General features: G+C 44.0%; 1 protein-coding gene across 7 annotated transcripts in view; it reads right to left on the reverse strand.

Moving 5' to 3' along the window:
- Window positions 1-14150, reverse strand: part of LOC134353928 (transcription intermediary factor 1-beta-like) — a 137669-nt gene that overhangs the window by 25209 nt on the left and 98310 nt on the right. For all 7 annotated transcript variants that reach the window (XM_063062473.1, XM_063062474.1, XM_063062476.1 and 4 more), the window contains exons 5-9: window positions 6984-7100; window positions 5340-5454; window positions 1997-2143; window positions 1323-1440; window positions 313-845 (exon numbers count right to left, since the gene is read on the reverse strand). In XM_063062473.1, the coding sequence (XP_062918543.1) occupies window positions 313-845; window positions 1323-1440; window positions 1997-2143; window positions 5340-5454; window positions 6984-7100 (1030 nt within the window). The remainder of the gene's footprint in view (window positions 1-312; window positions 846-1322; window positions 1441-1996; window positions 2144-5339; window positions 5455-6983; window positions 7101-14150) is intronic.

Below are 14150 nucleotides of genomic sequence, written 5' to 3' on the forward strand. Positions count from 1 at the left end.
ATTGCTGCTGGTACAGACATTATGGGAGTTTGCACATTCTCCCCATGACCACTTGGGTTCTCCCCGGGTGCTCTGGTTTCCTCCCACATTCCAAAGACATACAGATCAGGGTTAGTAAAAGGACATGCTATGTTGGTGCCAGAAACATGCCGACACTTGCGGGCTGCCCTCAGCACACCTTGGACTGTGCACTGGTCACTGATACAAACTACAATTACTTTGATGTTTCGATGTACATGTGACAAATAAAGCTAATCTTTGTCTTTATCAAGAGGGGGAATGGGAGAGGAAAAATTAAAATGATAGACTTACTTGTACTCCATTCATCTGTGGCAGTAATAGCACCTGATTCATGAGCTGCTGCTGCTGTTGCTGCTGTTGTTGTTGCATCTGCACAATGTTCCCTTGTTGAACCACCTGCACCTGCATCTGCTGAAGGTACCTGCCATTAGTACTTGGCATTGTGGTTTTTGGCTTCACAAGTTGCACCGCTTGCTGCATCCGTGAGTGTCCACTCACTGGTGACCAGTGGGGAGCTGAGTGAGGCTGGCGGATCAGGACCTGCTGTGTGTTCTGCTGTGGAGGGAGCTGGCGTGGGGGTGGGAGCTGTGTCTGCTGGTAACTAGGTGGCGGAAGGCGATGGGAAGACTGCATAGGTGCATGGCTTTGCCAAGAGTTTCCTTGTGTTGCAATCATTCGATTGTTAGGCTGGTGTTGGGAAACAGGCTGGAGCTGAGGGATAGGGTGTTGCTGGGAGACAGGTTGAGGACAATGGCTGGACACTGACGGATGCTGAACTGGAACATGCGTTGACAACGTTGGGGGGACTTCAATCACAACATTGCCTGTTGGGAAAGAAACCGTTTGAAAAAATGCACTTAACTTTTTAAGACAGCATTAGCTTAGGAGGAGAAATTCACAGCCTGGGATCCAGGCAGTTGAAAATACAATCATCAACCGGGAAGTGACGTAGCTGTATTAAAAAAACAACGTATAAGAGACCAAAATTGGAAGAGGCTTGTTGGACTGGAGGAAACTACATAGATTAAGATGGACAAGACCATGGAGGAACAGAAATGAGAAATTTAAGAACTCAAGGGTCTCAAGGAAATTTAAGAACACAATGAAGCATAGATAGATCGATGAGTACAGGAACAATGAAAGAAGAGGACTTTGAGAGGGTTGGAGTACAGGCAGCCCAGTGTTATATAAGTACAAGCTATGAAAGGCTAGTCAAACAGGTCAAGTGTGAAGCTAACAAATTACAGCATTAATTTGGGAAGCACAAGTCTTCTGTTGCAATCAGGGTTTGAAGTACTCACCAAAATTAGCTGCACTCTTAGTCCAGAAAGCAGAGTCCCAGAGAAAAGTGATAATGTCATTCTTCAACTCCTCTGTATTAACCTTGGATTGCAGCCCTCTTTGTAACTGATAGAAGATCTGTAAAAGCAAAGGTTTTACAGATCATCCTTTTATCTGCAGTTCCTGGCTGAGCTTTGTGGCATGGAAAGGTTTAACAGGTAAATAATGTGCAAACAAAAGAGCCCACATTGCAAAGAAAGCCAGTGGACTTACAGGTGCCAGGGGGCAGGCAGCTCTCACACTTTGCATTCAATAACATAATGGGATTTTGAGGAATTTAAATGCAACTCTATTTCAGTGTTTGACCTTCCTACAAACTGACTTTGCATCACCTGAAAGTCAGCATCAAGCCCCCCAGTTGAGATCAGATTCTGAATTAACTATTTGTACTGAATTCTGAAGATGCATATGGAGGGTTCCTGAAACTAAATCCTGATCATAATGAAAACAGGACAGTTTCTTCAGCATCATCCCTTAAATAACACAATCCAAACAGGGAGGCATCTCAATCCTCCACAGTCTGCCTGCATATTTACATTATCTGATTCTGGATCAGTCTTGCCTAGTATGCCTACAAACATTTTATGCTAATAAGGCAAGAGTTGAAATACATAAACCAGAATTCTTTCAATACCAGTTTTTTGCAGAGCAGCAGGGCTGTGCTGTTATCAGTGTTGACGGCCCAAGAAGCAAACTTTAAGACGTGGTCCATTTGCCGGTACAGCTTAGACATAGACAGGTGCTGCTGCTCCAACTTCAGCTGCTGCTCCTCGGCCAATCTCTGCAGGAATCAAAGCAGAAGACATACTGGGCATCTCAGAGAAATCACCTAGCTGCCCGTCACTTGACAAGATGGGCATGAGATCTGCTGCTTGTTACTGCTCTCCCAGGAAAGGAAACCAGTAATATGAACATATATCAACTGCACAGAGCAGGGAATCAATAACACAATTAATAATATAAATTAGTAAGAGGAGGGTGGTGAAGCACGAGTGCAATGAAATTTGTAGCACTTAGCTCAATGTAAAAGCAAGGTTTTCAGTAAACACGGTCACTCACACTTTAAGATAGGAGAAATAGGACAAAAGCTAATCCAACTGAAGTTTAAATAAAATGTGGAAGTTGAACATGGTGCAATTTGACCCCTTTCTATGCTTCCACTCCCATTATCAATGGCATTTCATTCTACTTTTGACTATTCAGCGAGGCATTGCCTGTTGGCAGGCTCTTCCCTTGGGGCAGTATATTCTGACATGCAGTTGTTAGGTGTACTAACTTCACCACATGACTGATTTTCAGTGAGACAAACTGAGAATTGAAACCACAGGAGAGTTTTATACTCCCACAAATGGACACCAAATGTCAAACTTCCTATGCTGCTGTGATATCAGCAAGGGTTTAACTCTTTGGCCCACTATTATAACAGGCCATACTCCTCCAGCTCAGTAATTGGAAAAGCTTTCAAGCATTAGTGACTCAGTTTTAAAGTCAAATCCACCATTAAAAAAATAATCTCTAACTGCCCAAGCTGCAAAGGTACTCTAGAGGATACCACAATGTAATGTGGTCACATAATGGGCAAACTATGCTGGACTATCAATATTTCCTTCCAGTAAAGGAACTGGTGAAGGTGTGGCAGTTTGGTACAGCACAGAAAAAGACCTGTTGGCCTACCATATTTATGGCATGTCATTTCCCAAGAGGTGGTCAAACGTCGTCCCTTCTCCAGTTGGGCCATCATAATGCTTGTTTGTACATCCCTTCCTTGTGCGTGTGGATTTCATCTGGATTACCCAGTTTCCTCCCACAGTCCAAAGATGTACCGGTTAGTAGGTTGACTGGTCATTGTAAATTGTTCTAGGATTAGGCTAGAGTTAAATAAGTGGGTTGTTGGGCCGGAATACATTAGAAAACGTTCCTGGACACTCTTTACAAATTCTATCCCATCCTGTCACTTGGCAATACGTCTGTCCTGTCCAACATTAGGGAAGTTGAAATCAACTATTATTACACAATTATTTCCACAACTATCTGTGATTTTCCTACATGTATGCTTCTCTAATTCCTGCTGTTCCACGCATTTCACCTCACGCACAATTCCCCAGGACGTGACGTTCTTCCTAATCAATAGTACAACTCCCCTCCTCGCTAGCTCCACCTCTATCACACTGGAAGACTAAGCAGCCATTCCTTCCCATCCCTCACATACTAACTGCAATATCATAATCTCATATGATGATCCATATTCATCTGTCTTACATGTGAGGCTTCTTGCTTTAAAGTTAATGTAGTTTAGCATATCAGACCATCTGCACTCCCCATCCAACACAGAGGGCTTGCTTGCTTTAACCTCTTTGCTACACCTTCTCAGAATCAGAATCAGATTTATTATCAGGCTCCTGTACCTCCTCCCTAACGGTAGTGATGACAAGAGGGCATATCCCAAATGGAGAGGGACCCTAATGACAACTTCTACGTTCTTGAGACACTGCCTTCTGAAGATGTCCTTGATTGTGGGGAGGGATGTGCCCATGATGGAGCAGGCAGAGTCTATAACACTCAGCGACCTCTTCAATCCTGTGCATTGAAGCCTCCATATCAGGCAGTGATGCAACCAGTCAGAATGCCTCTATGGTTATGCCTGCAGAAATCTGCTACAGCCTTTGGTGACTTACCAAACCAATTCTCCTCAAACTCCTAATGAAGGACGGCCCCTGGTGTGCCATCTTTGTGTTTGCATCAATGTGTTGGGGCCAAGATGGGTCCTCTTGAGATGCTAACCGTAGGAATTTAAAGCTGCTCACCCTTTCAATTGCTGACGCTTGATGAGAACTGTTGTGTGTTCTCCCGCCTTCCACATCCTGAAGTCCACAATCAATTCCTTGGTCTTGTTGACACTGAATGCAAAGTAGTTCTTGCGACACCACTTAATCAGCTGATCTATCTCACTGTGCCTCCCTGTCACCACCTGAGATTCTGCTAACAACATCGGCAAATTTATAGATGTGTTTGAGCTGTGTTTATCTACATAGTCACGAGTGTAAGGAAAGTAGGAGTAGTGGGTTAAGCACGCATCCTTGAGGTGCAGACTTATTGACTGTTAGCAAGGAGGAGGTGTCATTTCTGATTAACACCGACTGTGGTCTCCTGATGCATATCCTGATGTCAAGGGTCCAGCTGCAGATGGAGGTAGCGATGCCCAGGTTTTGAAGATTGTTCATTAATATTGAAGGGATGATGGTGTTGAACGCTGAGCTGCAATCAATAAACAACAGCCTGATGTATTCGTTACTGTTATCCAGGTGTTCCAAAGCTACGTGGAGAACCAGTGAGATTGTGTCTGCTTTAGACCTATTGTGGCAGTAGGCAAACTGCAGCAGATCTAGGCCCTTGCTTAGACAGGAGTTAATTTTAGCTATGACCAACTTCACAAAGCACTTCATCACAGTAAATGTGAGTGTCACTAGACAAGTCGTTGAAGCAGTTCACCCTGCTCTTCTTGGGCACTGGAATGACTGATGCCCTGATACATCATTATTTTGGGTTCTACCCCACCTGCCAGACTAGTTCAAACTCTCGAGTAATACAAGCAAACCTCCACACAAGGATAATGGTCCCCCTCCAGTTGAGGTAAAACATGCCTCTTTTAAACAGGTTGCCTCTGTCTTGGAAGAAATCCCAATGGCACAAGCAACTGATGTGTCCCACCTGTTCTTCAGCCACTCATTAACCTTATCCTCCTACTTGTATGTTCGCTTTAGTATGTGGTGCGGCATCTGACATTTCATATGCACCATCACTTATACTGAACTTTTACTTACAGAATTTAAAAACAATGCAAAAATAGCTCACACGTCATACCAAATGTGAAAATGCTCCATGATTCTTTCAAAGCAGACAACTGGATTTCTCATCCAAAACTGTTTCTATACTAACACCACGGCACAAACATCAGCAAGTTAGATAAGTGTGATTACCTCCACTCTCTGGATGAGGGTCTTGCCACGTTTATTTAGTTCTTTCATTATCTGAAGGATAGCCATCTTGATCTCCACCTGGACTTTCTTCTGCATGTCCTGAACATCTCTTAATCTGATGAATGAAATCAGGATATTGACCCAATTGTAATCAGAAAACTCCTGCAACAAAACCCACATACCCCTCTGTTGGATGTTTTCGATGTATGTAAGAAACTGACCTATTGTGTACAATAGAAAGTCTGGGAAGGAAAGAGCCTACTACTTTTGAGGTACTTAAGAGTTGTATTTATATACAATCACAAGGGAACATCTTTTTTTTAAAAAACTCTCCTTGAATACTCTTCAAACTCAACACAGACCAGTTTCATTATCAGCATTATGTGCCATATTGTATGACATAGGTGATCATGGTCTTTGAAAATTACTGTTCTTGGAAAAGTTTTTTTCTATAGAAGTGGTTTGCCATTGCCTTCTTCTGGGAAGTGTCTTTACAAAACAAGTACCCCAACCATTAGCAATTCATAGACTTCCTGCCTGGCATCAGAGGTCACACAACCAGCACTTGTGATGCACACCAGCTGCTCGTACGACCATCCACCACCTGCTCCCAAGGCTTCACATGACCCTGATGGGGAAGGGGACAAAGCAGGCGCTACATCTTGCCCTAGGATGGCCTATAGGCTAGCAGAGGGAAAGAGCGCCTTATACCTCCTTCTACCCCACCACCTGTTCACCTCCCTGAAAAAAGTATCACCTTTGAACTGACTTTAAAACCCCACAGTATTAAAAGGCAAGATGAAGTTTCTTTCCTGTGCTCACCCAGTACTACAGACCGTGTTTAACTAAAGTAATGGGTTACTTTAAAATTCAACAAGTTAACTGAGAAATCAGAAAATATTCAGTCAGAGTAATACAACATGGAAGCAGGCCCATCAGCCCATCGAGTTCATGTTGGCCACCAACCATCCATTTACACTAACCCTACATTAATCCAATTTTTTATTCTCCCATGAATTTCATTGACTACCCCCAGATTCTAAAACTCACAGGAGGTCAATTTACAGGTGCCGATCACACATCTTTGGGATGAGGGTAAGTCAGAGCACCTGGAGGTAATCCATGCAGTCACTGGAAGAATGTGGGAACTCCACTAGACGTCAGGATTAAACCCAGATTCCTAGCACGATGAGGCAGCAGCTCTACAAGCTGTGCCACTGTGTCACCAATTGGTCTCACCATTTATCTCAACCTGCAGATACGAGTCAGGAGAGCAAGTGCTAACAGGTCATACAGGTACTTTTGTATAAAAGAGCAACACATCACAGCCTCATCTGTTATCTGACACTTTTTGACAGAGACACCTATAAATCCACCACTAATCTGCAGCTCTGTTATACATGAGATTGAACCAACTGTAACTCCCAGCTGCGAAGAGTTATAGCAAACGGTAATTGGCTGCGTAAGCCCTTTAGTATGCTGTTTTACTTTACTCTTGGCCAAGGAAGTAAAGGGCTAAGCTTTTACCCACTCATGGTATAACATCTGATGGGACTTATAACCAGGACTGGCAGCTTCTTCAATGGACTTTTTCAACTTGAGTAAAAACAATTATGAATTTCCAGACAAAGCCAGAGAACGTACCTAGTACGGACTTGTTTAGTGGTCACTTGCAGCTGGGTTTTCTTCTCTGTCAACTTTTTCACCAGGTTTTCCAGCGTCATCTTCTGGTTCTTAATAGCTTCCTCGAGAAACTGGTATCTGTAATGCAATATATGCCTCAATGCAGATGTAATTTTTCTTTAATCTAAGCCTGTGCAGCCATATGCAATGTCGTTATTCTGTGAAGGACAAATCTGTTGAAATGAGGTTTTCGACCCTCATATTCAACCTGCTCAGAAAGATCTCCTATCAATGACTGCCGTTTGAAATTGATGAAGAACATCACCCTAGATAATATGTTGTTTAATATCACTGGCATACATCATAAAATTTGTTGTTTTGCAGCAGGAGTACATTGCAATACATAATAATAAAGACTACAAAATTACAAGAAATAAGAAAAATTAAATAAGTAGTGCAAAAAGAGCAAAAAACAGAAATAGTGGCATAGTGTACATGGGGTCATTGGCCATTCAAAACTGGTAGAGGGGAAAAAAACTGTTCCTAAAACATTGAGTAACATACATCAAAGTTGCTGGTGAACGCAGCAGGCCAAGCAGCATCTATAGGAAGAGGCGCAGTCGACGTTTCAGGCCGAGACCCTTCGTCAGGACTAACTGAAGGAAGAGTGAGTAAGGGATTTGAAAGCTGGAGGGGGAGGGGGAGATGCAAAATGATAGGAGAAGACAGGAGGGGGAGGGATAGAGCCGAGAGCTGGACAGGTGATAGGCAAAAGGGGATACGAGAGGATCATGGGACAGGAGGCCTAGTGAGAAAGACGGGGGGGGGGGTGACCCAGAGGATGGGCAAGAGGTATATTCAGAGGGACAGAGGGAGAAAAAGGAGAGTGAGAGAAAGAATGTGTGCATAAAAAGGAGTAACAGCTGGGGTACGAGGGGGAGGTGGGGCCTAGCGGAAGTTAGAGAAGTCAATGTTCATGCCATCAGGTTGGAGGCTACCCAGACGGAATATAAGGTGTTGTTCCTCCAACCTGAGTGTGGCTTCATCTTTACAGTAGAGGAGGCCGTGGATAGACATGTCAGAATGGGAATGGGATGTGGAATTAAAATGTGTGGCCACTGGGAGATCCTGCTTTCTCTGGCGGACAGAGCGTAGATGTTCAGCAAAGCGGTCTCCCAGTCTGCGTCGGGTCTCACCAATATATAAAAGGCCACATCGGGAGCACCGGACGCAGTATATCACCCCAGTCGACTCACAGGTGAAGTGATGCCTCACCTGGAAGGACTGTTTGGGGCCCTGAATGGTGGTAAGGGAGGAAGTGTAAGGGCATGTGTAGCACTTGTTCCGCTTACACGGATAAGTGCCAGGAGGGAGATCAGTGGGGAGGGATGGGGGGGACGAATGGACAAGGGAGTTGTGTAGGGAGCGATCCCTGCGGAATGCAGAGGGTGGGGGGAGGGAAAGATGTGCTTAGTGGTGGGATCCCGTTGGAGGTGGCGGAAGTTACGGAGAATAATATGTTGGACCCGGAGGCTGGTGGGGTGGTAGGTGAGGACCAGGGGAACCCTATTCCTAGTGGGGTGGTGGGAGGATGGAGTGAGAGCAGATGTACGTGAAATGGAGGAGATGCGTTTAAGAGCAGAGTATACCTCTGAATATACCTCTTGCCCATCCTCTGGGTCACCCCCCCCCCCGTCTTTCTCACTAGGCCTCCTGTCCCATGATCCTCTCGTATCCCCTTTTGCCTATCACCTGTCCAGCTCTCGGCTCTATCCCTCCCCCTCCTGTCTTCTCCTATCATTTTGCATCTCCCCCTCCCCCTCCAGCTTTCAAATCCCTTACTCACTCTTCCTTCAGTTAGTCCTGACGAAGGGTCTCGGCCTGAAACGTCGACTGCGCCTCTTCCTATAGATGCTGCTTGGCCTGCTGCGTTCACCAGCAACTTTGATGTATGTTGCTTGAATTTCCAGCATCTGCAGAATTCCTGTTGTTTACGCTAAAACATTGAGTGTTTGTCTACAGTCTCCTGTATTTCCTACTCGATGGTAGCAATGAGAAGATGGAACACCCGGGGTGATGGGGTTCCTTGATGACAGATGCTGCCTTTTTCAGGCATCACCTTTTGAAGATAGTCATCAACCAAGAATAGAGTATAAATAAAGCAATATAAAACTATAAATAATTAAATAGTAATATGTAAATGCCAGGAAGTAAGTCCAGGACCAGCCTATTGGCTTAGGGTGTCTGACCCTCCAAGGGAGGAGTTGTAAAGTTTGATGGCCACAGGCAGGAATGTTCTTGATGCTGAGAAGGCAAGTGCCCACGATGAAGCTGGTGAGTTTACAGCTGTCAGAAGCTTTTTCCAATCCTGTGCAGTGGCCACTCCATACCGGACTGTGATGCAACCAGTTAGAATGCTATTCACGGTATATCTGCAGATATTGGCAAGAATCTTTGGTGACATACCAAGACTCCACAAACTCCGAATGAAATACAGCTACTGTTGTGCCTTCTCTGTAACTGCAATAATATGTTGGGCCCAGGACAGATCTTCAGAGACATTGACACCCAGCAACTGTAAAGTGCTCACCCTTCCCAGCTGATGAGGTTCTCCCGACACACCCTTCCAGAAGTTCAAAATCAATTCCTTGGTCTGACCGATGCTGAGAGCAAGGCTTTGTTTTGACACCACTCAGACCAGCTGTCTGTCTCACTCCTGTACCCTTCTTGCTGTTGTTTCAATACAGCAAAACATCTCAGGGCTTTTCAGAGCAGTGTTTAATTATACCCAGAATCAACGACAGATGGTAATCCAAGCTCAGTACAGAATTATGCGTATTAGGGATCAAACTGGGTGTATGATTCATTAAAGGAGGAACTTTAATGGAACAAACATCCTGAACCATAATACTGAAAGTTCAAACTGTGTGTTTAATGGAGAGCATGATTAGCCTAATGGTGTAACTGGACAAGAAACCAGATACAAATAGTCAAACAGAGTGCTGAGGCTTGACAATTTATTTGCTGGTGATCCGGAAGGAAATTCATTCAAAGTCAAGATCAGACTAGGTAGGTGGAAGAAGCAAGCACTGAAGGAAGTTTACCATAAACACAAGAGATTCTGTAGATGCTGGAAATCTTGAGGAACATACAGAAATACTGGAGGAACTCAGCATGTCAGGTGGAATCAATGGAAAGGGAAGAACAGTCGATGTTTTGGACTGAGAACCTTCATCAGGATTGGAAAGGAAAGGGTGAGAAATCAGAATTAGAAGGGAAAACTGGTAAGTGATAGGTTTGAACAGGTGAGGGGGGAGGTGGGTGGATGGGGGAAGGGGAATGAAAGGAAATGATGTGGGAAGCTGGGAGATAGAAGCTGTAAAGGGGTGAAGAACAAATATGATAGGAGAGGTCAGTGGATCATGGAAGAAAGGGAAGGAGGTGATGTTCAGGTGAGGAGGAAGGAAGGGAAGGGATGAGAGAGGAGATAGAATGGAGAATGGAGAATGTAAGAGAGAATGGAGAGGGGGTTAATTACTGGAAGACAGACAGAGGAACAGAGACAAGGTTGTGGTTGTGAAAGAGACACCTGGATGCAATGTTGCCCCCCAGGTGCCAGGGTCAGGGATGTCTCAGATCAGGTCCACGGCATTCTAAAGGGTGAGGACGAGCAGCCAGAAGTCCTGGTACATATTGGCACCAATGACATGGATAGGAAAGATGAGGAGGACATGAAGAGAGATTTTGCAGAGCTTGGTAGAAAGCTGAAAAACAGGACCTTCAGGGTAGGACCTCTGCATTTCTGACCATACCATGCACTAGTGAGGGCAAGAACAGCATGATTTGGCAGATGAATGTGTGAATGAGGATATGGTGCAAGGGGCAGGGTTTCAGATATATTGATCACTGGTATCTCTTCTAGGGAAGGTACGACTGCACAAAAGGGACAGTTGACACGTGAACCTGGTGGGGGGGGGGAGGAGGGAGGGATCAATATCCTTGTGGGCAGATTTGGCAGAGCTGCTGGGGGGGTGGTTTGAACTAATTTGGCAGGGGGAAGGGAACCAGAATGATAGGGCTAAGGATGGGGTAGATGGATTACAAACAGAGGTTGTGTTTAGTGAGACTGCTAGCAACGAGAGGCTGATGATAGGGCAAATTGGCAGTCAATGGGATGAGAGATGCAACGTAAAGGAGGACAAAATCCAAAAGGGTGAATACAGGACTGAAGGTGTTATATTTGAATGCATGCCGTATACAGAATAAGGAAGCTGGAACTTGTAGTGCAGTAACAGATTGACATGTATGATCTTGACCTTTCAGCCACGAATCAGTCACTGAAGTGTGGCTGAAAGATTGTAGCTGGGAGTTCAACATCCAAGGATACACATTCTATTGAAAGGACAGACAGGTAGGCAGAGGGGGAGGCATGGCTCTATTGGTAAAAGATGAAATCAAATCATTAGAAAGAGGTGACATAGGAATGGAAGATGTAGAATCCTTATGGGTAGAGTTAAGAAACTGCAGGGGGAAAAAGACCATAATGGGAGTTATATACAGTCCTCCAAACAGTAGCCAGGATGTGGTCTACAAATTGCAACAGAAGACAGAAAATACATGGCAAAAGGGCAATGTCATGATAGTCATGGGGGATTTCAATGTCAGAATCAGAATCAGGTTTAATATCAGCGGCAACTCACACAAAATGCTGGAGGAACTCAGCAGGCAGGCCAAGCAGCATCTATGGAAAAGAGTAAACAGTCGACATTTCAGACCACTGGAAAATGATGCTGGAGTGGTAGCAATGGGGAACAAGTAAATGGCGGATGAACTGAAAAAGTATTTTGCATCAGTCTTCACTGTGAAAGAGACAGCAATACGTCATAAGTTTGAGAATGTTGGGGCAGAAGTATGTGAAGTTGCCATTAATAGGGAGAAGGCTCTTGGGAAACTGGAAGGTCTGAAGATAGGCAGGTCACCTGAACCAGGTGGTCTACATCCCAGGGTTCTGGAAGAGGTCACTGAAGAGAGGCATTAGCAATAATCTTTCAAGTATCAATGGATTCTGGCATGGTTCCAGAGGTCTGGAAAATTGCAAACATTACTCCACTATTTAAAAAAGGGAGAGAGGTAGAAGAAAGGAAATTATAATCCAGTTAGTCTGACTTCAGTGGTTGGGAAGATGTTAGAGTCAATTATTAAGGATCTAGTTTTGGGGTACTTAGAGGCACATGGCAAAATAGGCTGTGGTTTCCTAAAGAGAAAGTCTTGTCTGACAAATCCGTTCAGGCAAGATAGACAAAGGGGAATCAGTGGATGCTATGTAAATGGATTTTCAGAAGGCTTTTGATGAGGTGCCACACATGAGGCTGCTTAACAAGTTAAAAGCCCATGGTATGACAGGAAAGATACTAGCATGGATAGAGCATTGGCTGATTGGCAGAAAGCAAAAAATGGGAATATAACCATATAACAATTACAGCACGGAAACAGGCCATGTCAGCCCTTCTAGTCCGTGCTGAACTCCTACTCTCACCTAGTCCCATTGACCTGCACTCAGTCCATAACCCTCCATTCCTTTCCTGTCCATATATCTATCCAATTTAACTTTAAACGACAACATCGAACCTGCCTCAACCACTTCTGCTGGAAGCTCGTTCCACACAACCACAACTCTTTGAGTAAAGAAGTTCCCCCTCATGTTACCGCTAAACTTTTGCCCTTTAACTCTCAACTCACGTCCTCTTGTTTGAATCTCCCCCACTCTCAATGGAAAAAGCCTATCCACGTCAACTCTATCAATCCCCCTCATAATTTTAAACACCTCTATCAAGTCCCCTCTCAACCTTCTACGCTCCAAAGAATAAAGACCTAACTTGTTCAACCTTTCTCTGTAACTTAAGAGATGAAACCCAGGCAACATTTTAGTAAACCTCCTCTGTAACCTCTCGATTTTATTGACATCTTTCCTATAATTTGGTGACCTGAACTATACACAATACTCCAAGTTTGGCCTTACCAATGCCTTATACAATTTCAACATTACATCCCAACTCATATACTCAATGCTCTGATTGATAAAGGGCAGCATACCAAAAGCTTTCTTCACCACCCTATCCACATGAGATTCCACCTTCAGGGAACTATGCACCATTATTCCTAGATCCCTCTGTTCTACAGCATTCTTCAATGCCCTACCATTTACCATGTATGTCCTATTTTGATTAGTCCTACCAAAATATAGCACCTCACATTTTTCACCATTAAATTCCATCTGCCATCTTTCAGCCCACTCTTCTAACTGGCCTAAATCTCTCTGCAAGCTTTGAAAACCTACTTCATTGTCCATAATGCCACCTATCTTAGTATCATCTGCATACTTACTAATCCAATTTACCACCCCATCATCCAGATCATTAATATATATGACAAACAACATTGGACCCAGTACAGATCCCTGAGGCACACTGCTACACACCGTCCTCCAATCTGACACACAGTTATCCACCACTACTCTCTGGCGTCTCCCATCCAGCCACTGCTGAATCCATTTTACTACTTCGATATTAATGCGTAACGATTGCTTTACCCTCGTCAACTTTCCTAGTAACCTCATCAAAAAATTCATTAAGATTTGTCAAACATGACCTTCCACGCACAAATTCAGGTTGACTGTTCCTAATCAGACCCTGTCTATCCAGATAATTATCTCTAAGAATACTTTCAGATAAAGACGGCCTTTTCCGGTCGGCTGCCAGTGACTAGTGATGTTCTACAGGGGTCAGTGTTGCGACCGTTTTTCTCACATTTTATGTCAATGACTTGAATGACGGAATTGATGGCATTGGCCAAGCTTAAAGACAATATAAAATAGAGGGGCAGGTAATGTTGAAGATGCAGTGAGGCTACAAAGGACTTAAGATAGAGTAGGAGAATGAGCTAAGAAGTGGCAGATACAGTGCAGTGAAGTGTATGGTTATGCACTTTGGTAGAAGGAATAAAAGCATAGACTAAATAGAGAAAAAATACAAAAATCTGAGGTGCAAAGGGATTTGGAATCCTCGTGCAGGATTTCCTAAAGGTTAATTTGCAAGCTGAGTCAGAGGTGAGGAAGGCAAATGTGATGTTCAGATTCATTTCAAGAAGACAAGAATATAAAAGCAAGGATGTACTGTTAAGGCTTTATAA

The sequence above is a fragment of the Mobula hypostoma genome, chromosome 11 (assembly GCF_963921235.1).
Source record: "Mobula hypostoma chromosome 11, sMobHyp1.1, whole genome shotgun sequence".
Classification (NCBI taxonomy): domain Eukaryota; kingdom Metazoa; phylum Chordata; class Chondrichthyes; order Myliobatiformes; family Myliobatidae; genus Mobula; species Mobula hypostoma.